At 42.4% G+C, this 25,216-nt stretch overlaps 1 protein-coding gene across 1 annotated transcript in view; it reads left to right on the top strand.

Moving 5' to 3' along the window:
- slc16a10 (solute carrier family 16 member 10) overlaps positions 1–9,063 on the top strand; it is a 137,448-nt gene extending 128,385 nt beyond the window's left edge. The window contains exon 7 of the mRNA XM_067985056.1: positions 1,094–9,063. Within this exon, the coding sequence (XP_067841157.1) occupies positions 1,094–1,344 (251 nt within the window). The 3' untranslated portion in view covers positions 1,345–9,063. The remainder of the gene's footprint in view (positions 1–1,093) is intronic.
- Positions 9,064–25,216: the final 16,153 nt, after the last annotated feature.

The raw sequence follows: 25,216 nt of genomic DNA on the forward strand, positions 1-25,216 counted from the left end.
ATTGGCTTCAGGGTAGAAAACGAGCACTCATTTGAGGAATTGTGTCAGAGTTGGGGGGAAGTACTGAGTGGGGTGCCCAGGGGTGGTGTTGGGATCAATACTGTTTCTGATTTATGTAAATCATAATGACTCAGAAGTTCAGTGCAAAGCGGATGACACCAGGAGGGGCAGCGGAATCGGAGGGGGCAGCTCAGAAATCACAGAATAGGTTGGACAAAATATGTAATTGGGCAGAACAATGGCAGGTGGAATTTAATGCAGACAAGAGTGAGGTACTGCACATAGAATAAAAAAAAGAGCAACACGCAAACTCTACAAATGGGGTTGAACTAGTGAAGGGTGAAGCTGAAAGAGATCTACAAGTCTTAGTAGACGCAATGCTCCACATGTCCAACCATTGGAGAGCAGCAATAGAATGTTGTACTGCATAATCAAAACAATAGAATATACATCAGAGGAAGTCATAACCAAACTGTATAGTGCTCTGGTCATCCCAACACCACCCCTGGGCACCCCACTCAGTACTTCCCCCCAACTCTGACACAATTCCTCAAATGAGTGCTCTGGTCTTGAGTACTGCATCCAGTTCTGGTCATCAAGGCACAAGGGAGACATTCAAGTGCTAAAGGCAGTGGAAGTAAAAGTCACGTAGCTGATCCCTAGCATTAAAGGTCTTAGTTATGAGGAAAGATTGAAGAAACTTGGGCTTTTTGGCCTGGAAAGGAAATTGTCCAAGAGATTATCTTATAGAGATTCATAAGAAATTGGAAAGAGTTGATCTGGCTTATTACTTTAAATTAAATTGTGAGAATGGGACAAGGGGACACAAGTTCAAACTAATAAAAGGCAAATTTAGGACAGATGTCAGGGAAATTTCCTCCTCAGAGTGATCCAACGTATGGATGGACTTCTCGGAAGAATAGTGGAAATCAAAAACCTGGAATCTTTTAAGAAACAATTGGAAGCTAAAATGGATAGACTTTAGGATCTCTCTGGATGGATGGACTAAGATGCACCGAGTGGCCTCCCTCACCCGTAATTATCCTGTGACCTTGCAAATGCAGTGACTCATTCCACTCTGTTCCTTTCCCAGGTTTTCTGCGTGACTCTCTGGGTACATACAATCTTGCGTTCTACCTTGCTGGCGTGCCTCCGATGATTGGAGGAGCAGTCCTTTGCATTATCCCATGGATCCAGTACAGGACACACAAGAAACAGGAACAGCAGGAAAAGCAGAAAATGGCAGCAGGAGAAATCGCAACTAAGATGCTGGATCATGATCCTAAGAATGTTCTTGTACCCGGCAGTGGTGAGCCGCAGAAAGAATGTGCATCCAGTATTTAATATCAAATTCCTCTGCACAGACTGACAGTGCTTCAGGTTTTACAAATGAATCTATTTCATAAGTGAATTTGTTTTTGTCGCAATGAACCAGAGCAATTAGGAATTCCCAAGCGGGAAAACAAAGATAAAATAAACAAAAGAAATAATTGGAATTCTACCCTTTAAATCAGGCTGCATTTCCTGTATGTTATACTAGTTAATCTTAGTTTAACTTCCTGAAGTTGGATGTAATTCTATAATCCAAGCTTAATTTGTAGTAATACTACTGCTGACCTGGTAAAACGTATGGCTTCCTTCAGAAGTACTGAGGAAAGACTAGTTAAAAGTAGCTGCAACAATCAATTTTTTTGACGATTAGGGCTTTTCAATCCATCCTCGCTGTTGCTCCTTTCGAGGAGCTACTTTTATCTGGAGGCTCTATTTCTAAGTTTTGAAAATAAACATATTGGCGTCATGTAGTACTTACGAAGGTTATGCTCCATAAATTTAGAATGCTAAATAGTATGCAAGAAAACCGGTGAAATATGCAGAACCTCAAAACATTTCCGTACTTCCAGTGCTCTTGGAATAACTGAAAACTCTAGATTTTGCTTTATTTTCCAATACAAATCTGTGATCCTCAAAAGTTTAAACACTGACCATCCTATCAGAGCCATCATGATTAGTGTGTGTATTGTAGATGATGCATAATGAATATTGCTGGATTATGGAATGGAAACCATCAAGGTACACAGGGCTGCATAAGGCAGACACTACAGGCATGCCTGTCCTGTTGCCTGATGTTTCGGGTGGTTCAAATCCTCTTGTAGTCCGTCCAGCTCACTGCCATTTGTCTTATTTAGACAGTATTTGTTTTTGGTTTGTGTGTAGGTTTTAAAGTGCAAGTATTGTCAGTCTAAAACAAAACCGCTTCAAGCCTCCTCTGTCATGGGCGTAGGTGTAGAGGAGGCTTATTCTGGCGTGCAAGGTTTGGTGATGACAGCTGCTGTATCTAGCAGTCAATATCATTCTCTGCTGTGTAGCGATTCTGATTTAGTCACCGTAGAGTACTTCCTGGTGTGGGACGTGCAGGTCACAAACCAGTGCTGGAAGCACTGACAGCTGTACAAAGTGAAGCACATATTGACGTAGACTTGCTCTGAACCAAGACCAGAGAAGTATTACTTCCACATGAGTTAAAATGAAGTGTTGCAAACTTTGTTTTTTATGGTAGAACTATTTTCTTCTAAAGAAATACAACCACACTAAGGCTGTAAGACCCACAAAATATAAATTAGACATTCACTACAGCAACTGCAGCCAATTCACTATATCATGTAAATCCTTGAGTTTTTTGAGGATCTTAATTTTGTGCCATAGTTTGTTGACAACATTTTCTTTTGTTCATAGTAAGCACAGAATGAACTTTTGCTCTTTACAGCAAGTTAGATCATGGCTGCAAACTTTGAGGGAAAATGGTGCACCTCCCACCCCACCCTACCCCCACCCCACCCCACCCCCATTGTCTATAGTATGCTGCTGATGTATTTTAATCTTACAAGTAGGTTTCACGTTGTTGTGAACTTGTTGGTCTAACATCGACTAACCCATACATTTTCAATAGCCCAAACAGTCCTCGTAGAACACACAATTTATAGACTACCTCATCTAATTTGTGCAATGCTGTTGCTGCAAAGTGAAGAGTTTCACTGAAGTAGCTAGTAATGATTGTGGGTGCACAAAAAGTTGGATTGGGGGTCATGGCTGTTTGTCTAACTGAATTACTGCTCAACATATATACCAGGTATTTAGTAGAACTGGGATTGATCCAGTTTTGCAATTGCATCAGAAGTATAGTAACAAGATGGGGTGAGGAACTGTGTGTGGGTGCTAAATAGGATGATTTTGTAACAGTCATTCCCTGCTTCTAAGTTGCTAATGATAAAACAGGTTCATCGGTGAACCCGCTGTGACTGAGATGCATGAGGTTACCCTAATGGATCAGGTACCACTGCAGACCTATTATAAACGTGAAAGTTGGAATCAGAAGTCACAATTTTCCAAAACTTAGCCCTTAGAAAATAACTCTACAATGATGTGAGATGTTATCTGTTGCAATAGTATGTAGACAGGTGGATGGGATAGATTGGAATACACAGATTTCTTTAATACACTGGAGTTCTGCTTCAGTGAGGAGTATTGACTCCCTCAAACCTCTCTCATTGAGATTTGTACAATTCATAAATTTAAGTTGTATATTAATGAAATCCTGTATTCTAAATTAGTATCTAAAATATTTTGATATACATTCGCATCTGTAATTAGAGAATAGGTAATTAGTTTCAACACTGCTCTATCTCAGGTAGATGGGAATGTATGGGCTTTTTGCCCATGTAAGAAGTTTTCCATGATCTTAATCCATAATGTTTTAGCTAGGCTAATATAAAATGAAATAGAAACAATAAAACAGTGTGTACTCATGAGCTCACCGGGTACCAGCAGGATCCAGTCACAGAGCCTTTGTCATTGGAAAGTATATTCTTATGTTGCTGCCCTTTAATTGGATGAGTTCCATTGGCATGTTAGCAGCCGGTTGCTAGAGTCAGCTTTTGGTTTATTCTTGATCGATTGGAGATTCTAGTGATTCCTTTTTATTGAGTTTCTTACGCAACTGAAAAATATTGTTTGTCTTAGCCCTGTGAGTGAAGAAGTAGTTGACAGGACTAAAATGTTGTCCTAAGTCTTAATTTTCACAAGTGCAGTGAATAATGAAGGGTCACATTTGTGAGAAACTGTTGAGGTTGAAGATCAGCCATGATCTGATTGAATGGTGGAGCAGGCTCGAGGGGCCATATGGCCAACTCCTGCTCCTATTTCTTATGTTCTTATGTTCTTATAAGTGGACTAAGACCAATGAGAAGTCACAAGGACTTTAGCACAAATTATTTTTGCTTCTATATATAATTTCTCATGAGTATAGTTTATTTCTATTCCTTTTTTAAAACCAATGTTTTCTGCAACTGTTGTTTGGACAACAATAAAACCTCATTTAGAATTGCAAAAGGATGCTCAGTGTGTGTGTTAATGCCGCTGAATACATTTTCTTTTTGCAAAGCTAAACAACCTGAACTCAGCTACTGTGCCTTGAACTCCCGAGTGGTCTGAGAATCAGCTCAAAGTTTGAATGCTCATGGACCACCAAACAAGTGTGTCGACTTTGACCCTGAATTCTATGCTTTTTTCTAAAAAATGTGGACAACTGTTCTCGGCCACCCAACTCAGAGTTCCCCTGCCCCCACTACTACCGCTGCTATGTGGGGTCCAAACGAAGGGACGGGAATTAAAGATACATTTATAAACACTTTATAATAATTTTTTTCACGTGCACATGCACTGTGTATGTGAATGGGCAGCGTTGCGGGGTTTATCCCCCTCTTAAGCTCACTTTTTCTCATATGGTCCTGTTTCCCATCTGTGGCTCGTCTGTCACCTCTGCAACATTGTCAGGCTTTGCCCCTACCTCACTCCCACCCATGCTGAAACCCTTACGAACACTGCAGTTACCTGAAGGCTTGTTATACTTGCTGTTGAAATGCCTGCAATCTTTGTGGTTAAAACACCTGTTGCATTTTGCTGACTTGCTTCGTTGCTGATGGTGAAAAAAAAAATCCAGCCATTAATGCACCCCAAACCTACCAGCAAAAGGTCCACCAGGCCATCAGTTATTTGGTGATATCTGGAGTTCTCTCCCCCAAAAGGCTGTGGATGCTGAGACAATTGGAACTTTCAAGACCAAGATCGATAGATTTTTGTTAGGTAAGGATATCAAGGGATATGGAGCTGAGGCTGGTAAATCGAATTGAATGGCGGAGGTGGCTCGAGGGGCTGAATGGCCTACTCCTGTTCCTATGCTGAACTTGGTACACAGGAATCAGTTTTGGGTACCTGAAGACTCCATTCCTTAAACTCCTTTCTCGGTGGCCTTCCAAGCTCCTCCCTACACTAACTTCCAACTTGTTGGAAACCCTGCCACTCACACCCTGCCCCAAACTAACTACCAACTCCTCAATGAGCTCCACTGGCTCCAAATACAAAAATCTTGCCCTGGTTCAGAAATCTCTGTCCAGGGCGACTTCACCGAACCTATCCCTGCACCCTTCTCGAGCCATACATCCCAGCTCTTGCCTCACGGTCCTCTGACTTCTGGCCTCCTGTACACCCAATGCCCCCTCCCCATCCCCTGGCATTCCTCACTCGTGCCAGAGCTTTCAGCCATCTAGGTGCTACTCTTTGGAACTCCCTCCATAAACCTCTTTGCCTTGCTACGTCACTCCCTTTAATGGCCTGCTTAAAACCTTTTTTTCCTGACTTATGCTTTCAGCCAACTTCTCACTATCTCAGGCCCAGGCTCGCCTATGTAAAAGCCCCTTGGAATGTTTTATTACGTTGGAAGCACTATACAAATGCAAGTAATTGTAATAAGTTAAAGCAACGTCACACCTGCAGATAGTGTGAAGCAACACAAACCGCTTATTGGCAGTATTCTTGGTTTTGCCGTTGCCAGCCTACAATTTTATACTACCCCCTTGGCACTAACGTTCAACTCTAAAAATGCCAGCATGACACCCGCACCAAAGTGCAGTATAACTGCAACGGAGGATCTTGGCACAAATGGCTGCATGAGGTCATATATTCGTCAGGGTTGCCACTCTTCATTCTGTTTAATTGTAAAAGCATGGTCCTTAGCTATTTTGGATCCTTGCCCTGATGTGAGTTTTATTTCAGTGAGAAGTTACCCTAAATTGAGACTTTTTACTGGGGAAAAGCCATTTTATGTGATTTTTTTTTAGAAGCAGTCAATGAAGAAGCAATTAGTCACTTGCTTTCCAATTTTTATAGTACACCAAATATCCTAGAGGACTTCAAAATCAGTGTGAGGGAACTACCTGAGGGGTTAAAGTGACTGATGACTAACAAGATTCCTTAGACCGGATGGTATATAATAAATGACACTGAAGAAGGGTAGGAAGAAAATTGTTAGGCACTAGCTGTAGTTATGAAAGAATCATTGTGAAATGGTGTGGTTTCACAGGATTGGAAGCAAGGAAACATAGAACCTATATTTGAAAAGGGGGACAAGTCTGACCCTAGCAAATGCAGGTCCATTAGCCTAACATCAGTAACTGATGAAATGATGGAAATCAGTCTAAGGAGTCATAACTTCAATCAGAAGCAGCCAGCAAGAACTTAGAAGGGAAAAATCCTGCCTAACAAATTTCTTCCACTTCTTTGAGGATGTTGTAAATAGAACAGCAGATCTTCTGTGACAGTGCTCATGGCAAGTCAGAAGGTAACTCTGTTTTATAACAACAGGGACATTATTCACGTGATGCACCGTGTATTATTCTGCTGCAGCAGCGAATCAGTTTCCCTTTGAGGCCACGAGGTGGAGTTGCTATGAATTGGCACAGACTGTGGTCAGTTTCTTTGTAGATTGGCAGCAGCAGCAGGTCCCTGGCTTTCTCTCTTTTATACTTGATTGTTTTGCATCTGTACCAAAGTGTGACTCTCTGAGGTGTGTTGGATTCAGAACTTTTATTTATATATGTTTATAGTGGAACGCCTTACAGTATTGTCGATTGGGATTTTCAGAAAGTACATCGAGGGCTGCTGCTTGGACCACTGTTTCTCGTTCTAATTTACATAAATGACCCAGATTGAAACCAATTACAGTTTTACTCAATTAGACAAAATAGAGAGAGAAAGAGAAAGAGGGTTTAAGTGAACGGTCTGTGGAAGGATTTAGATCAGTTATGCCATTCGGCAGACAAATGAAATTTCAATGTTGACAAATGTATTGTATGTTTGGGCAAAAAAAAAGTGACGTAAGTTTACAATAATGAAATAGATTTAGCAAAGGGAGGCTTGCAAACAGATCTGAGAGCAATAGTAGACTCATCACTTTCAATGTCTTTCCCTGGGTGCCGGATTAGCGGAGGTAGGGTACCAGAGGGACAAACTTCAAAGGGCCGAATTGCCTTTTCTCGTCCTTGACTATTCTTACGTTCTTTATACATCCACAGATCAGTAGGAAGCAATGTGATTGCACTAAACTGGAAGTGGTGTGTAAATCCATCTGCTTGCAGTGTAAAGATTGCACCCTGTTCACTGTTGCCATAGTAGATCCATGAACCTGCCAAAGAGTATTTGCCAGATGATTTTTTTTTGGCATCAACTGTCACCAGAGCAAATGCAGGATTCTATGCACCGGAGACAAACTGATTAATGCAAGAGATTATCTCCAGAAAACTGGAAACTTTCCTCATTTACTCAAAAATAATTTCAGGTCTGACAATTCAGGGTCTCCATTGTAATATCATCAACCATCCACAAGCTTTAAGGGCAAGACTACTATGACAACAAGCAACTATGTTGTAGTAACTCAGATGTTTTTTTCTCACTTTGTGAAGAGCCCTTTGGCAACTAGTTACTACTAAATGTGCAATTAGTTATTATTGAAACACACAATTAACTTTTTAAAGCGTTATTGTCAAATGTGTTTTCCACTGTATAATTTTGATTTTTGAAATGCTCTGTCATGCCATTTGCAGCTAGAGTGGTTTTCCCAATGGTTCATGTCTTTTACTATGTGTCTGTTTACGATTTGTGCTTTATGTGTAAAGCCTGTTTGGGGCTTCCATCTCAAACATTTTAAATTTGCTTGCACACTATATCTACTTTCTATTTAGCCACCACGGTAGATTTACACTACTTACCTTTTTTGGTAGCTTCTCTAGAATTTCTCTGCAAAGTGCCCCATTGTTTTGTTTTTACTACAATCCAGTAACTTTATGAATTATGTGCTGTTTGTAGTCAAATTATTTTGTTTATTGATTCTCTAAAGCTATACAGCTGATACCAATTTTTTGTTTTTTGAATTAATGTTTGACTGAATAGTTCCACACTTTGGACAAGCAAATTTTTGCTATAAAGCATTTTTCTGTGTTTTTGTTGACTTACATGTTAAAAACTCCAAGCATTCTTTTGGATAAAGAAGTTGATTAATTTGTTGTACTTGCTATTGAAACACCTCTGCGTTTGTGTTTAAAACATCTGTGTAGCAGTTTGCTGACTGCTCTGTCATTGATGATGAAGAAGCCTAATCATTAATGTGCCCCAAAACTACCAGCATAAAGTTCACTGGGAATCAAGTTATTTGGTGAATTCAGTACACAGAAATCAGTTTTGGGCACAATTTGCAGGGAAATGCCTGCAAAAAAAGACTGAACTTATCACTCAATCATGTTTGCGTGTTAATTGTTGCTATTTTGCAAAGTTAAGAATCTGCTAATGCAAGTTTTAGGAAAAAATCTACTCTACCAATGCATAATTGCAAAGACTGTAATAAAAAGGAATTTTACATGTGAAGCAGTTATTGGTAGGATTTTCTACATACTGGTATAATCATGTTCCGGATCAGTGTTTCAGCATGTATTGGAATTTGCAGATAAGTGTGCAGTGCTCAATCATGTTTATTTGTAACTTATACCGTGCATTGTTTACATCTCCGCATCTGTGAATTTTATTTGACTTTTCAACAATCCAAATTTGTGAAAAACAATCTATTTAGGAGCAAATGGAATTCAAGGAATTTTTCATCAAATGTTTCCAGTTTTTAAAAGGATCGACTCTTATCTGAATTTAAGAATATGCAATAAAGATATTATTCCAAGTTCACAAGTGTTGGTGTGTGTGTATAGCTATTTGTAGTAAAACAACGCAGCGAGTTGTTATGATCTGGAATGCACTGCCTGAGAGGTCGAAGCAGATTCAATAATAACTTTCAAAAGGGAATTGGATAAATACTTGAAGGGGAAAAATTTGCAGGGCTCTGAGGAAAGAGTAGGGAAGTGGGACTAATTGGATAGCTGGACCAAAGAACTGGTACAGACTATGATTCTAACAAACCTCAACTGTAAAACTAGCAAAACAGGATGGTTGAAAAATATTAGTGCTGTGGGGATTATGATGGAAGTACTTGGGTCACACTGAATTTCATAAAGATCCTGCATCCTGCTGGGAGTTAGTGAGCAGCAGTGGAGAGGTTTTTGTGTAAGACTGGTGCACCAACTCTGTTTCACAGCCATACCTATCCAAATGAGATGCCCAGTAGAAATCCGAACAGGTATTAAATTTGCCTCTCTTAGACAATAAGTGTAATATTTCTTTAATTCATCATTTAAAAAATGCCAGTATTTCTATTTTTTATGAACTAATCGCACTGCCCTGTCCTCTCCTCCTAGCCTTGTATCTCCCCATGCTTCAAATATTTATCCAGTATTGCATTCATAGATGAAATGGTTTCTGCTTCAATCACTGCCTGTAACAAAGCAATTCCATGCTCCCAACAATTTCTCCTAACCTCTCTCCTCATTCTTAGTCTTTCCCTATTTATCTTATTAAAACTCTTCATAATTTTTAAAAAACTCTTATTAAATCTTCTTTTGCTCTTCTCTGCTCCAGTGAAAATAATCCCAGTTTCTCGAGTGCCGTAACGATAGTTTCCCATCCCTGGCATCATCCTGGTGAATCTATGCTTTGTTCTGTCTATGACTTTCTGACCTTTCTACAATGGGGTGCCCAAAACTGCACACAGTACTCTAACCATTTTCTTCTACAAATGTATCATTACTTCTTCACTCCCTGCCTCTATTTATCTACCTGCACTTCCACAGAAGTCCAGTAATGGGATTGTGTATTTAGAAAATTGGGCATTTTTTTTCATGCTCCACATTAAATTTGATCAGTGAGCTAGTTCCCATTCCCGAGCATTCCACTTATAGAAACATAGAAAATAGGAGCAAGAGTAGGCCATTCGGCCCCTCGGGCCTGCTCCGCCATTCAAAATGATCATGGCTGATCGTCTAACTCAGTACCCTGTTCCCGCTTTTTCCCCATATCCCTTGATCCCTTCAGCATTAAGAAATATATCTATCTCCTTCTTGAATACATCTAATGACTTGGCCTCCACTGCCTTCTGTGGTAGAGAATTCCACAGGTTCACCACCCTCTGAGTGAACAAATTGCTCCTCATCTCGTTTCTAAATGGCATACCCCATATCCTGAGACTGTGACCCCTGGTTCTGGACTCCCCAGCCATCGGGAACATCCTCCCTGCATCTAGTCTGTCTAGTCCTGTTAGAATTTTATATGTTTCGATGAGATCACGTCTCATTCTTCTAAACTCTAGTGAATATAGGCCTAGTCGACCCAATCTCTCCTCATACGTCAGTCCTGCCATCCCAGGAATCAGTCTGGTAAACCTCTGTTGCACTCCCTCCATGGCAAGGACATCCTTCCTCAGATAAGGAGACCAAAACTGCACACAATACTCCAGATGTGGTCTCACCAAGGCCCTGTATAACTGCAGTAAGACATCCCTGCTCCTGTACTCAAATCCTCTTGCAATGAAGGCCAACAGACCATTCACCTTCCTAACTGCTTGCTGCACCTGAATGCTCGCTTCCAGCGACTGGTGTACAAGGACACCCAGGTCTCGTTGCACCTCCCCTTTTCCCAATCTATCACCATTCAGATAATAATCTGCCTTTCTGTTTTTACAACCAAAGTGGATAACCTCACATTTATCCACGTTATACTGCATCTGCCATGTTCTTGCCCACTCACCCAACTTGTCTAAATCACATTGGAGCCTCTTTGCATCCTCCTCACAGCTCACATTCCACCCCAGCTTTGTGTCGTCTGCAAACTTGGAAATGTTACATTTAGTTCCCTCATCCAAATCATTGATATATATTGTGAATTGCTGGGGCCCAAGCATTGATCCCTACGGTACCCCACTAGTCACTGCCTGCCACCCGGAAAAAGACCCCTTTATTCCTACTCTCTGTTTCCTGTCTGTCAGCCAATTCTCAATCCATGCCAGTATATTCCCCCCAATCCCGTGTGCTTTAATTTTGCACACTAACTTCTTGTGTGGGACCTTATCAAAAGCCTTCTGAAAATCCAAGTACACCACATCCACTGGTTCTCCCTTATCTATTCTACTAGTTACATCCTCAAAACACTCCAGTAGATTTGTTAAGCATGATGTCCCTTTCATAAACCCATGCTGACTTTGTCCAATCCTGTTAATGCTTTCCAAGTGTTCTGTTATCACATCTTTTATAATAGACTCTAGCATTTTCCCCACTACTGATGTTAGGCTAACTGGTCTGTAATTCCCTGTTTTTTTCTCCCTCCTTTTTTAAATAGTGGGGTTACATTTGCCACCCTCCAATCTGTAGGAACTGTTCCAGAGTCTATACAATTTTGAAAGATGATCACCAATGCATCCACTATTTCCAGGGCCACTTCCTTTAGTACTCTGGGATGTAGGTTATTAGGCCCTGGGGATCTGTCAGCCTTTAGCCCCATTAATTCCCTAGCACTTTTTTAACTAACACTGGTTTCCTTCAGTTCCTCCCTCTCACTAGACCCTTGATTCCCTACCATTTCCAGGAGGTTTTTTGTGTCCTCCTGTGTGAAGACAGAACCAAAGTATTTGTTTAATTGTTCTGCCATTTCTTTGTTTCCCATTATAATTTCCCCCATTTCTGACTGTAAGGGACCGACATTTGTCTTCACTAATCTTTTTCTCTTGACATATTTATAGAAGCTTTTACAGTCAGTTTTTATGTTCCCTGCTAGTTTAATTTCATACTCTATTTTTCCCCTCTTAATCAATCTCTTTGTTCTCCTTTGCTGAATTCTGAACTGCTCCCAATCCTCAGGCTTGCCACTTTTTCTGGTAATTTTATATGTCTCCTCTTTGGATCTAATACTATCGCTAATTTCTTTTGTAAGCCACGGTTGAGCCACCTTTCCTGTTTCATTTCTGCGCCAGACAGGAATAAACAATTGTTGTAATTCCTGCACACGTTCTTTAAATATTAGCCATTGCCTATCCACTGTCATCTCTTTTAGTAAAGTTCCCCAATCTATCATAGCCAACTCGCACCTCATACTGTTGTAATTTCCTTTATTTAGATTCAGACCCTAGTTTCGGATTCAACTACTTCACTCTCCATCTTAATGAGGAATTCTATCATGTTATGGTCGCTCTTCCCTAAGGGACCCCGCACAACAAAATTGTTAATTAATCCTTTCTTATTGCACAATACCCAGTCTAGGATCGCCTGTTCTCTAGTTGGTTCCTTAACGTATTGGTCTAGAAAACCATCACATAAACACTTCAGGAATTCCTCCCCCACAGTATTATTGCTAATGGTTTGACCAATCTATGTGTAGATTAAAGTTACCCATGATTATAGTTGTACCCTTCTTGCATGCGTCTCTAATTTCCTGTTTAATGCCCTCCCCTACATCTCCACTACTGTTTGGGGGCCTATAGACAACCCCCACCAACGTTTTCTGCCCCTTGGTGTTTCTTAGCTCCACCCATACAGATTCCACATCGTGATTTTCCGAGCCAATATCCTTCCTCGCTATTGCATTGATTTCCTCCTTTACTAACAATGCTACCCCATCTCCTTTCCCTTTTTGCCTGTCCTTCCTAAATATTGAATACCCCTGGATGTTCAGTTCCCATCCTTGGTCACCCTGCAGCCATGTCTCCGTAATCGCAACTATATCATAACCGTTAATATCTATCTACGCTGTTAATTCATCTACCTTATATCGAATGCTCCGTGCATTTAGACACAATGCCTTTAGACTTGTCTTTTTAAGATTGCTAGTCATCTTATTATTATCTTGCACTACGGCCCTATTTGCTTTTCGCCCTTGTTTTCTCTGCCTTCCACTATTGCTTCATCCCTTTCTGTCTTTTGTTTTATCCTTGTTTCCCCCTCCTCTGGCCCCCTGCTCAGGTTCCCATCCCCCTGCCATTCTACTTTAAACCTTCCCCAACAGCACTAGCAAACACCCCCGTGATGACATCGGTCCCGGTCCTGCTCGGGTGTAACCTGTCCCGTTTGTACAGGTCTCACCTTCCCCAGAAGCGGTCCCAATGTCCCAGGAATCTAAATCCCTCCCTCCTACACCATCCCTGCAGCCACGCATTCATCTGGTCTATTCTCCTGTTCCTATACTCACTAGCATGTGGCACTGGTAGTAATCCTGAGATCACTACCTTTGAGGTCCTGCTTTTTAATTTATCTCCTAACTCCTTGAATTTACCTTGCAGGACCTCATCCCTTTTTGTACCTATGTCGTTGGTACCGATATGGACCACGACTACTGGCTGTTCACCCTCCCCCTCCAGAATGCCCTGCAGCCGCTCCGTGACATCCTTTACCCTAGCACCAGGGAGGCAACATACCATCCTGGAGTCACATTTACGGCCGCAGAAACGCCTATCTGTTCCCCTTACAATTGAATCCCCTATCACTATAGCCCTGCCGCTCTTCTTCCTCCCCTCCTGTGCAGCAGAGCCACCCGTGGTTCTACGAACTTGGCTCTTGCTGCTTTCCCCTGATAAACCATCTCCCCCAACAGTATCCAAAGCAGAATATCTGTTTGAGAGGGAGATGGCCCCAGGGGACTCCTGCTCTACCTGCCTAGTCCTTTTACTCTGCCTGGCGCTCACCCATTTCCTTTCTGCCTGCGTAATCTTTACCTGCGGTGTGACCACCTCACTGAACGTGCTATCCACGATAGTCTCAGCATCGCGGATGCTCCACAGTGAATTCACCCGCAGCTCCAGCTCCGAAATGCGGTTTGCCAGTAGCTGCAGCTGGACACACTTCCTGCACACATAGTCGCCAGGGACACTGGTAGTGTCCATGACTTCCCACATAGTGCAGGAGGAGCATATCACGGGTGCGAGCTCTGCTGCCATGACTTGCCTTAGATTTAGACTGCTTTCACGTCTCGGAATCTCTTCCCGCCCTCAGACTTTCCTTTAACACTGCACTCACCTCTCGGACTCTCCTTTTACATTGCGCTCATCTCTTGGACTCTCCTCCCGCTCTCGGACTCTCCTTTTACATTGCGCTCTCCTCTCGGACTCCCCTCCCGCTCTTGGACTCTCCTTTTACACTGCACTCACCTCTCGGACTCTCCTTTTACCCTGCGCTCACCTCTCGGACTCTCCTCCCGCTCTCGGACTTTCCTTTTACACCACGTTCACGTCTCGGACTCTCGTTTATTTGTCGATGAGATTAGCTGCTGAATGACCTTTTCACAGAGTTCAACAACACTGGCAAAGCAGTATTTATTGCCCATCCCTAGTTGCCCTGAGGGCATTAACAGTCAATCACATGGTGTATGACTAGAGTCACACATAAGCCAGTCCGGGTAGGAACAGCTGGTTCCCTTCCCTGAAGGACACTGAGCTAGTTGGGATTTTATGACAATCGGGCATGGTCATTTTCCAGTTCTAGCCATGGGGGTATTTGAACTCACGACACTTGGGTTATTAGTCCATGACCATTAGGCTACCATACACAATAGTTTAGTAGACTTTGTGTGCATTCTAAAATGATGGACTTTCTGTGAAATGTGAGGGATCGGAATCTGAAGTATGATCTCTGCATTAAAGCAATATCGGACAAACCTTTTATCTTTTGGCATCTTTTGTGAACAGTTTGATGGTCTCTTCTGTGGATTGCTGTATTCCGCTTCTTACACTGGCCAATGTATCAACTGAAGTTGGGGCAATAACATGTAATATTTGACACAGCAGCTCAGACTAAGTCAGGCTCGTCAGGTAAGATCAGAAACTGTTCCGACTATCTGTCAAGTGACAAAAAGCTGTCAGAACTAAAACCTTTAAAGTCACCATGGATTTATCTTTACTATCTTAGATTACTGGAGGAGGGAGCCTCATACAACTTCACTCTGGAGTCAGTCGACCTGACTCTCGATTTACATTACAAATTCTTAGCACCTGAAAAAAAAAACTGCCTCAAACCATGGTTGAACAGCCCTTGAATCCTCTGCTACGCACATGACATCTTCACCCTCATACATTTCCTTAAATTTGAAATTATGGAAATGCCACCAGGCCAGTGTTGGGCAAGTGACCAGCTGGTGTGCGTAAAGACTTCAAACATTACAAGTTACACCCTTGTCTATGGGTACTACTGCTTGTTTTTTTTTGCAGTACATTGTGTAGTTTTACTTGAAGCTGGTATACTTGGTCACAGCCTTTGTCCCTTCCGACACGATGTGCTTGGCCAGCTCCCCTGGAAGATCTCCCGGGAACTGATGGTCAAGCTCTTGTTGTAATGGGTGAGGTGGGAAGCTTCACCTGCAATGCTTGTACTGTCCATTCATTTGGATGTACTCTGTTTTTTAAATAGTCTGCCTTTACATTATGTATTTATTCCTGTCCAATTTTGTGCTGACATGGCTAACTTGGACTTTCAATTCTACTTGACAATAGTGAGGGTACCTTTTTGTTGAGACCTTGCTTGCTCATTAACTTTACTACTGAATAAAATCAGTGGAATGTACTTTATGCCAATCCAGGGAACATTATAAACTCAGCTATATGGAAACTTAAGGAGCAACCGCTTCACACTTAGAGTTAACTTAAGGAATAGACTGCCATCTAGTGCAATGTATGCAGACTTTGTTGTAAACAATTTTACAACACCAAGTTATAGTCCAGCAATTTTATTTTAAATTCACAAGCTTTCGGAGGCTTCCTCCTTTGTCAGGTGAACGATGTGAATTTAAATCACCTGACGAAGGAGGAAGCCTCTGAAAGCTTGTGAATTTAAAATAACATTGCTGGACTATAACTTGGTGTTGTAAAATTGTTTACAATTGTCAACCCCAGTCCATCACCGGCATCTCCACATCAAGACTTTGTTGTAGCATTAACTGAACAGATTCCAGATTCATCATTGAATAAAGGAGTATGGGTTGATATAAACGGCAATGAAAATGGCCTGAGCAGATTCTGACAACCACAATTTACATTTATATAGCACCTTTAATGTAGAAAAACGACCCATGGCCCCTCACAGAGGCTGAATCGACAAAAAATGGACCACTGGCCAAAAAAAGGAAGTATTAGGAGGGGTGACCAAAAAGGAGGGAGAGATAGAGCTGGGTAGCGTCAACATACATGTGGAAGCTGACCCATGTCTTCATAAGATGTCGCCAAAGGGCTACGATTGAATCTGCCTCCACCACCCCCTCAGGCAGTGTATTCCAGATCATAACCAGTCGCTGCGTAAAAAAGTTTTCCCTCATGTCACCTTTGGTTCGTTTGCCAATCACCTTAAATCTGTGTCCTCTGGTTCTTGGCCCTTCTGCCGATGGGAATAATTTCTCTCTATCTACTCTGTCTAGACCCTTCATGATTTTGAACACCTCAATTAAATCTCCTCTCAGCCTTCTCTGTTCCAAGGAGAACAACCCCAGCTTCTCCAGTCTATCCATGTAACAGAAATCCTTCATCCCTGGAATCATTCTGGTAAATCTCTTCTGCACCCTCCCTAAGGCCTTCACATCTTTCCTAAAGCTCAGAATTGGACACAATACTCCAGTTGTGGCCTAACCAGTGTTTTATAAAGGTTCGTCATAACTTCCTTGCTTTTGTACTCTATGCCTCTATTTATAAAGCCCAGGATCCCGTATGCTTTTTTAACCGCTTTCTCAACCTGTCCTGCCATCTTCAATGATTTTTGCATATATACCCCCAGGTCTCTCTGTTCCTGCACCCCCTTTACGATTGTACCCTATAGTTTATATTGCCTCTCCTCATTCTTTCTACCAAAATGTATCACTTTGCATTTCTCTGCGTTAAATTTCATCGGCCATGTGTCTGCCCATTCCACTAGCCTGACTATGTCCTTTTGAAGTCTATTACTATCCTTTTCACTGTTCACTGCATTTCCAAGTTTTGTGTCTTTTGCAAATTTTAAAATTGTGCCCTGTACACCCAAGTCCAAGTCATTAATAAATATCATGAAAAACAGGACTTAAAAGGATTTATTCAAATCCAAATACTTAGATTTCTATACTTGTGTTTGCATTGTGTTTTATTACATTGAAATATATGAAAACAATTCACACAGTGAATTACTTTTGGAGTGGTCATTATTATGTAGGCAAAGTGAAGGTAGAGAAAGTTCTTTAGTCCTGCGTGATTCTTTTTTCTGCTCCTGTCTTGAAATAGTGGGAGTACTAGGACATCCGGGGGCATTGTGTTACATCAAATGGGTTTGTGGAGCCAGCAATTCCTTACTATTCCCTCCCTAAACCTCTCCACCTCCCTCTCCTCCTTTAAGACGCTCCTTAAAACCTATCTCTATCCTTGTTCTAATATCTCCTTATGTGGCTCGATGTCAAATTTTGTTTGATAATACTCCTGTGAAGTGTCTTGGGACATTTTACTATATTAAAACCATCCAGACCAGAGAGGTCGCAGGCTCATCACCTGCTCAGTGCTGAGTTAGCTGATCTCGGTCAGGGATCATTACAATTGTAATCAGTGTCACTAGGCTACAGAGGGCGAAAATCAGCAGGGCTCCCATTTCTGATCGCTATCCAGTGATGCCTTCTAGCAAATCCAGATGTGGACATCAGCCAAAGACAAAGTGGGCTCAGCTGTGATGACCCCATAATCTTAAGCCTGCTGATACTTACTGTCTATGCTCACACATGGAGTACAAGCTAAGCATTCAGTATGAGTCAGCCCCTTCCGGAGAGGAGAAAATTGAGAGGAAAAAGTAATTTTAAAAAACGCATGAACTTGCCACTACCTGTAGGGAGGATCCAAGATTTATTATAGCTGTCTCCCTGGATGCAGAAACATGCTTTGCAGAATAAACATGAGGCTTCATACATTGGTTAAAATTAAGAGGGATCCGCAATCGTTTGATTGAATTTATAAAAAGTACTGGCAATAAGCACACTATAAACATAATTTAATAGGACAAAGTCAGCATGGCTTTATGAAGGGGAAGTCATGTCTGACAAATTTGCTTGAGTTCTTTGAGGACATAACGTACAGGGTGGATAAAGGGGAACCAGTGGACGTAGTGTATTTAGACTTCCAGAAGGCATTCGACAAGGTGCCACATAAAAGATTATTGCTCAAGATAAAGAATCACTGGATTGGGGGTAATATTCTGGCATGGGTGGAGGATTGGTTATCTAACAGGAAGCAGAGAGTTGGGATAAATGGTTCATTCTCGGACTGGCAACCAGTAGCCAGTGGTGTTCCGCAGGGGTCGGTGCTGGGTCCCCAACTCTTTACAATCTATATTAACGATTTGGAGGAGGGGACCGAGTGTAACATATCAAAGTTTGCAGATGATACAAAGATGGGAGGGAAAGTGGAGAGTGAGGAGGACATAAAAACCCTACAGGGGGATATAGACAGGCTGGGTGAGTGGGCGGAGATTTGGCAGATGCAATACAATATTGGAAAATGTGAGGTTATGCACTTTGGCAGGAAAAATCAGAGAGCAAGTTATTATCTTAATGGCGAGAAACTGGAAAGTACTGCAGTACAAAGGGATCTGGGGGTCCTAGTGCAAGAAAATCAAAAAGTTAGTATGCAGGTGATCAAGAAGGCCAACGGAATGTTGGCTTTTATTGCTAGGGGGATAGAATATAAAAACAGGGAGGTATTGCTGCAGTTATATAAGATATTGGTGAGACCGCACCTGGAATACTGCACACAGTTTTGGTCTCCATACTTAAGAAAAGACATACTTGCTCTCGAGGCAGTACAAAGAAGGTTCACTCGGTTAATCCCGGGGATGAGGGGGCGGACATATGAGGAGAGGTTGAGTAGATTGGTACTCTACTTATTGGAGTTCAGAAGAATGAGAGGCGATCTTATTGAAACATATAAGATTGTGAAGGGGCTTGATCGGGTGGATGCGGTAAGGATGTTCCCAAGGATGGGTGAAACTAGAACTAGGGGGCATAATCTTAGAATAAGGGGCTGCTCTTTCAAAACTGAGATGAGGAGAAACTTCTTCACTCAGAGGGTAGTAGGTCTGTGGAATTTGCTGCCCCAGGAAGCTGTGGAAGCTACATCATTAAATAAATTTAAAACAGAAATCGACAGTTTCCTAGAAGTAAAGGGAATTAGGGGTTACGGGGAGCGGGCAGGAAATTGGACATGAATTTAGATTTGAGGTTAGGATCAGATCAGCCATGATCTTATTGAATGGCGGAGCAGGCTCGAGGGGCCGATTGGCCTACTCCTGCTCCTATTTCTTATGTTTCTTATGTTCTTATAATTATGATGCCAAACTCCAGTAGCTTTGCATACCTGTCCACATGCATTGCGGTGCGAGCTTATACATTATTTTCTCTACTGCTAAGTGGAGCATAAACTAATAACATCGAGCTTTTAACTTTCACATTTGTTCAGCCATGTACTGTACAATTAGACTGTAAATTAAAAGTGTATTGTCCAATTAAAGCGTAGGTGGATGAGTAACTCGTGAAGTTATTCACTTTGGAAGGAAAAACAGAAAGGCAGAGTATTATTTAAATGGTGATAGATTGGGAAATGTTGATGTACAAAGGGACCTGGGTGTCCTTGTACACCAGTCACTGAAAGCAAACATGCAGGTGCAGCAAGCAGTTAGGAAGGCAAATGGTATGTTGGCCTTCATTGCAAGAGGATTTGAGTACAGGAGCAAGGACGTCTTACCGCAGTTATACAGGGCCTTGGTGAAACCACGCCTGGAGTATTGTGTTCAGTTTTGGTCTCCTTACCTAAGAAAGGATATACTTGCCATAGAGAGATTGCAGCGAAGGTTCACCAGACTGATTCCTGGGATGGCAGGACTGTCGTATGCGGAGAGATTTGGTCGACTCGGCCTGTATTCACTCGAGTTTAGAAGAATGAGAGGGCATCTCATTGAAACACATAAAATTCTGACAGGGCTAGATAGACTGGATGCAGGGAGGATGTTTCTCCTGGCTGGGGGTCCAGAACGAGGTGTCACAGTCTCAGGATACGGGGTAGGACATTTAGGACTGAGATGAGGAGAAATTTCTTCACTCAGAGGGTGGTGAACCTGTGGAATTCTCTACCACAGATGGCTGCGGAGGCCAAGTCACTGAATATATTTAAGGAGGAGGTAGATAGATTTCTAGACACAAAAGGCATCAAGGGGTATGGGGAGAGAGCGTGACTATGGTATTGAGATAGAGGATCAGCCATGATCATGTTGAATGGCTGAGCAGGCTCGAAGGGCCGAATGGCCTACTCCTGTTCCTATTTTCTACGTTTCTATGTTTCTAGTGGAATCGATGCTGTAGTCAGGTAAATAGGTTGGTAATTGTGAAGAAGAAAAAAGAAATTGTCTCAAGTCCTAAACTTCTGTGGCCCCCTTTGTCACACCAGACCATCACCGGCACAGGAGATTGGCCTAGAGTGGCTTGCAGGTGATGGCAATGCATGTCAATGTGGAAAGCAACATCCAGAGGAGGTGCGTGCAAGTCAGGAAGAAGCTGAGTCACCTTATCAGATAAGCCAAGGTTGGACTAACCGTCTGATGAAGGAACCGCGCCCAAAACATCGGGGCTGAAATTGGTCTTGTGTGCTAGTGCAAAACGGGCGATAGCCAATCGGCAGCCCAATTTACAACCCACCTGATTTTCTTTTCCATCGTAGTTGATAAGACAGAAAGTCAGGGCAGGGTGTAACAACCGGCCACTGATCCACTATCACCCGATTTACCCTGCTGTCCAAGGCCAATTTCACCTCCACCGTAACTTGTCTTTCTTCTGACTCACCCGCTGTGTATTTCCAGCAGTTTCTGTTTTTATTTCAGATTTAAAGTATTTGCAGTTTTTCCTTTTTTTTTTATAGGACTAAAAGAAAGAAAGAATTCATTTGGATAAGGCACCTTTCGGATTCTAATGAAGCCCAGGCTGGTAGCACTGGGCCTTGTGCTGAGATCCCCCTCAGATTGGAGAGCCTAAGGAGGCCGAACAGTAAGGTGGAGAGGAGCCAAAAGGTAAGTTGGAACTTCCTTTTCAAGGTCCCAATGGATCTTTGGGCCTCGGCGTCTTTAGACTTAAGGGTTAATAATATGAAGCGTGGTGCCCAGAATGCTGATGCGCATCAAGTGCCAACATTGTACGATGCTATTAACGCCCTTGTTTGCCGTGACATTATAAGGTGCCCCAAAGCACCTGGGATGCTCAAAGCCAATGCACCTATCAGACATTAGGCTTATTTTGGCCCCAGCTTTAATGCAAATTAGGGTTTTTTTTATTCGTTCATGGGATGTGGGCGTCACTGGCGAGGCCGGCATTTATTGCCCATCCCTAATTGCCCTTGAGAAGGTGGTGGTGAGCCGCCTTCTTGAACCGCTGCAGTCCGTGTGGTGAAGGTTCTCCCACAGTGCTGTTAGGAAGGGAGTTCCAGGATTTTGACCCAGCGACAATGAAGGAACGGCGATATATTTCCAAGTTAGGGATCCTCCCCACAGTGCACCTGGAGCACCTGAGCAGTGCTCCCGACACACAGCACCCATTTGGAACAACTGTTTCAGGGGAGGCCTGCATCATAAAATTGTTTTTTGTTCATCCTGGGAGCCCCTCTCCTTCCAATGGGTCCACTGTACCTCCTTCAATGTCACTTCTTTAGCCTCCAATGATCAATTAATGAAAGTGGCCATTGTGCCCTGGACCGGTTCTCCCGGCCAAATTATGGCAGCAGTATAAAGACAGTCAGTATCCCTTACGGCTGATGGTGCTTGAAATTTGCTTTCCCCTGCCTCTGGGTACCCAGTGTACCGTATGCTAAATGCTGGGAGCATCACTAAAACATTTAAAGCAGCGGGCCTCACATGACAGTGCGAAATTTGCTCATTCGGGTACAAGTGCACAGACCACCTCAGGACCTGTCCCTTAATGTTAGTTCCTCCCTCCCCCGCCCCCACCACTACCCCCCCATTCTGGGTTATCAATAGCAATGAACTGCGACAAAGCTCACTCGAGAAAATTATAACATTTGAGTTTCAGGCTGGACCAGAAATGACCCTTCCACCAGAACCCACTTTGTGATCACTGAAGATGGATAAATTGTTGTAAACACTAAACAATTCATTGTGCCGACTCCCAGGTAGACAGCTGCTGACACAGATTCAGTAGTGATACAGCAACAGGATCCATTACTTAGAGACATAGTTCTCAATGCTTCTCCTTCAGAGGCTATGAAATGTCCTGTATTGATTGTACACAATGTACAGTACTCTAAACAAGGACAGCACACAGATAGAATAGAGTGTAACTTCATAGCCTTAGAACAAACACTGAAAAGAAGGACGCCTACAACTGTTTGTTCACTGTGTTCTCGACTTGAATAGATCACTGTTTTCTGAGTACAGTACATAGAGCATACATTTCACAGCCTTTGAAGAGCAAGGGTCATGCCTCTAAATAATGATATTCTGGCTTGCCTTCAAAGACGTCCGCTGCACTTTCATTGAATCTGGGTCAGTATTTGGTTACCCGGATCTCAGCAGAATTAAGTGGCTGCTGTTTAAAATCATTTATCTGAGGGCAAGAAAAAAGAATTCTATTCGAATAATTTGTGGTTATAATGTAACTGTGCGAATTAAAGCGGAAATGCAATTGCAAAGACAGAGGTAGAGCATTGTACTGATTATCCTGGTCACTAAGAGGGTTAGCGAAAAGAAAGAATGGGTTCAATTATGAGGACCGGTTGCATAGACTAGGTTCGTATTCCCTTGAGTTTAGAAGATTAAGGGGTGATCTAATTGAGGTGTTTAAGATGATTAGAGAATTTGATAGGATAGATAGAAAGAAACTATTTCCTCTGGTGGGAGAGTCCAGAACAAGGGGGGATAATCTTAAAATTAGAGCTAGGCCATTCAGGGGTGCTTCACCCAAAAGGTAATGGAAATCTAGAACTCTCTCCGCCAAAAAGCTGTTGAGTCTGGGGGTTAATTGAAAATTTCAAAACTAAGATTGATAGATTTTTGTTAGGCACAGATATTATGGGTTATGGAACCAAGGTGGGTAGATGGAGTTAAGATACAGATCAGCCACGGTCTGATTGAATGGCAGGACAGGCTCGAGGGACTGAATGGCCTACTCCTGTTCCTACGTTCCTTCCTTCCTACTTACATTTATATAGCACTTTTCACGACCTCAAGACGTCCCAAAAGCCAATTTGAAGTGTAGTCACTGTTGTAATGTAGGAAACGTGGCAGCCAATTTGCGCACAGCAAGATCTCACTAACATCAATGTGATAATGATCAGGTAATCTGGTTTAGTGATGTTGGTTGAGGGATAAATATTGGCCAAAACACCGGGCAGAACTCCCCTGGTCTTCTTCGAATAGTGCCATGGGATCTTTTACATCCACCTTAGAGGGCAGATGGGGCCTCAGTTAACGTCTCATCTGAAAAGTAAAATGGGGAGTGTGAGTGCGGTGTGTGTGTGGTTGGGATGTCCAGTGTCCTGAGTATAATTTTGTATGTGGTTGCTCAACTGTTTGGCATTAACCCATAGCCCATAATTCACCAATAGCCGACGAGTTATTAAACAAGCCCAAATGTGGGGAATAGCTCCTCATCATGTGCCCTTCATAATTGCATTTGTGAGGAAGCCATAACTTTGTTGTGACTTCACCACTCATAAGCTATTATAGAATCATAGAATCTTACAGCACAAAAAGAGGCCATTCAGCCCATTGTGGCTTTGAAAGAGCTATCCAATTAGTCCCACTCCCCTGCTCTTTCTTCATAGCCCTGCAAATTTTTCCTTAGCCCCAAAATTATACAGCTTGCTGGCTTTGTGGGTCACTGTTGAAATTCACATTGCTCATGCAAGCTACACCCAGGAACTCCCCACACCCATCTAAGATGGGGGCATTTAATATGCCAGTTGGCCTGGTGGGCTGCAATTAGATGGTTAAAACACTAACTATCTGTTCTGAAAGTACATTGAAAAGTTGTGTTTGTTTTGGCAGAAGAGTTATCTAGTTGCACTTAGAATCATAGAAAGGTTACAGCACGGAAGGAGGCCATTTGGCCCAACGAGTCCGCACCAGCTCTATGCAAGAGCAACCCAGCTAGACCCACTCCCCCTCTCCCCCCGTAGCCCTGCAATTTTTTTCCTTTCAAGTACTCATCCAGTTCCCTTTTGAAGGCCATGGTTGAATCTGCCTCCGCCACCCCCTCGAGCAGTGCATTCCAGATCCTAACCACTCGCTGTGTGATAAAGTTTTTCCTCATGTCACCTTTGGTTCTTTTGCCAATCACCTTAAATCTATGTCCTCTGATCCTTGACCCTTCCGCCAATGGAAACAGTTTCTCTCTATCTACTCTGTCTAGACCCTTCGTGATTTTCAATATCTCTATCAAATCTCTTCACAACCATCTCTGTTCCAAGGAGAACAACCCCAGCTTCTCCAGTCTATCCATGTAACTAAAGTCCCTCGTCCCTGGAATCATTCTAGTAAATCTCTTCTGCACCCTCTCTAAGGCCTTCACATCTTTCCTAAAGTGTGGTGCCCAGAACTGGACACAATACTCCAGTTGTGGCCAGTGTTTGCTCTCTGTATTGGGGTACTTTCTCTGTATTGGGATATTTTGAAGTGGAGGTCACCATTTTTGCACACTTCCTTAATTTTATTTAAGTAACTTTTCCTACATTATTTTTGATAACTAGGCTTGGCTCCCAATTGTAGTAACCAATATCACATAATAGCCGCTTTCTTCTGCTGTCACTGCCACAGATTTCACATTATAGAATCATGGACCTTTAAGCAAAATCGAAGCTATTTTGGCCCATTGTGTCTGTGTCACTGCCAACCTCACACTGGAGCTATCTACTCTAGTCCCATTCTCCTGTTCTTTCCTATACCCATTGATATTCCTCTAATTCCTTCTTAAAAGTCATGAT

Source organism: Heptranchias perlo, chromosome 5 (assembly GCF_035084215.1).
Source record: "Heptranchias perlo isolate sHepPer1 chromosome 5, sHepPer1.hap1, whole genome shotgun sequence".
Lineage (NCBI taxonomy): Eukaryota > Metazoa > Chordata > Chondrichthyes > Hexanchiformes > Hexanchidae > Heptranchias > Heptranchias perlo.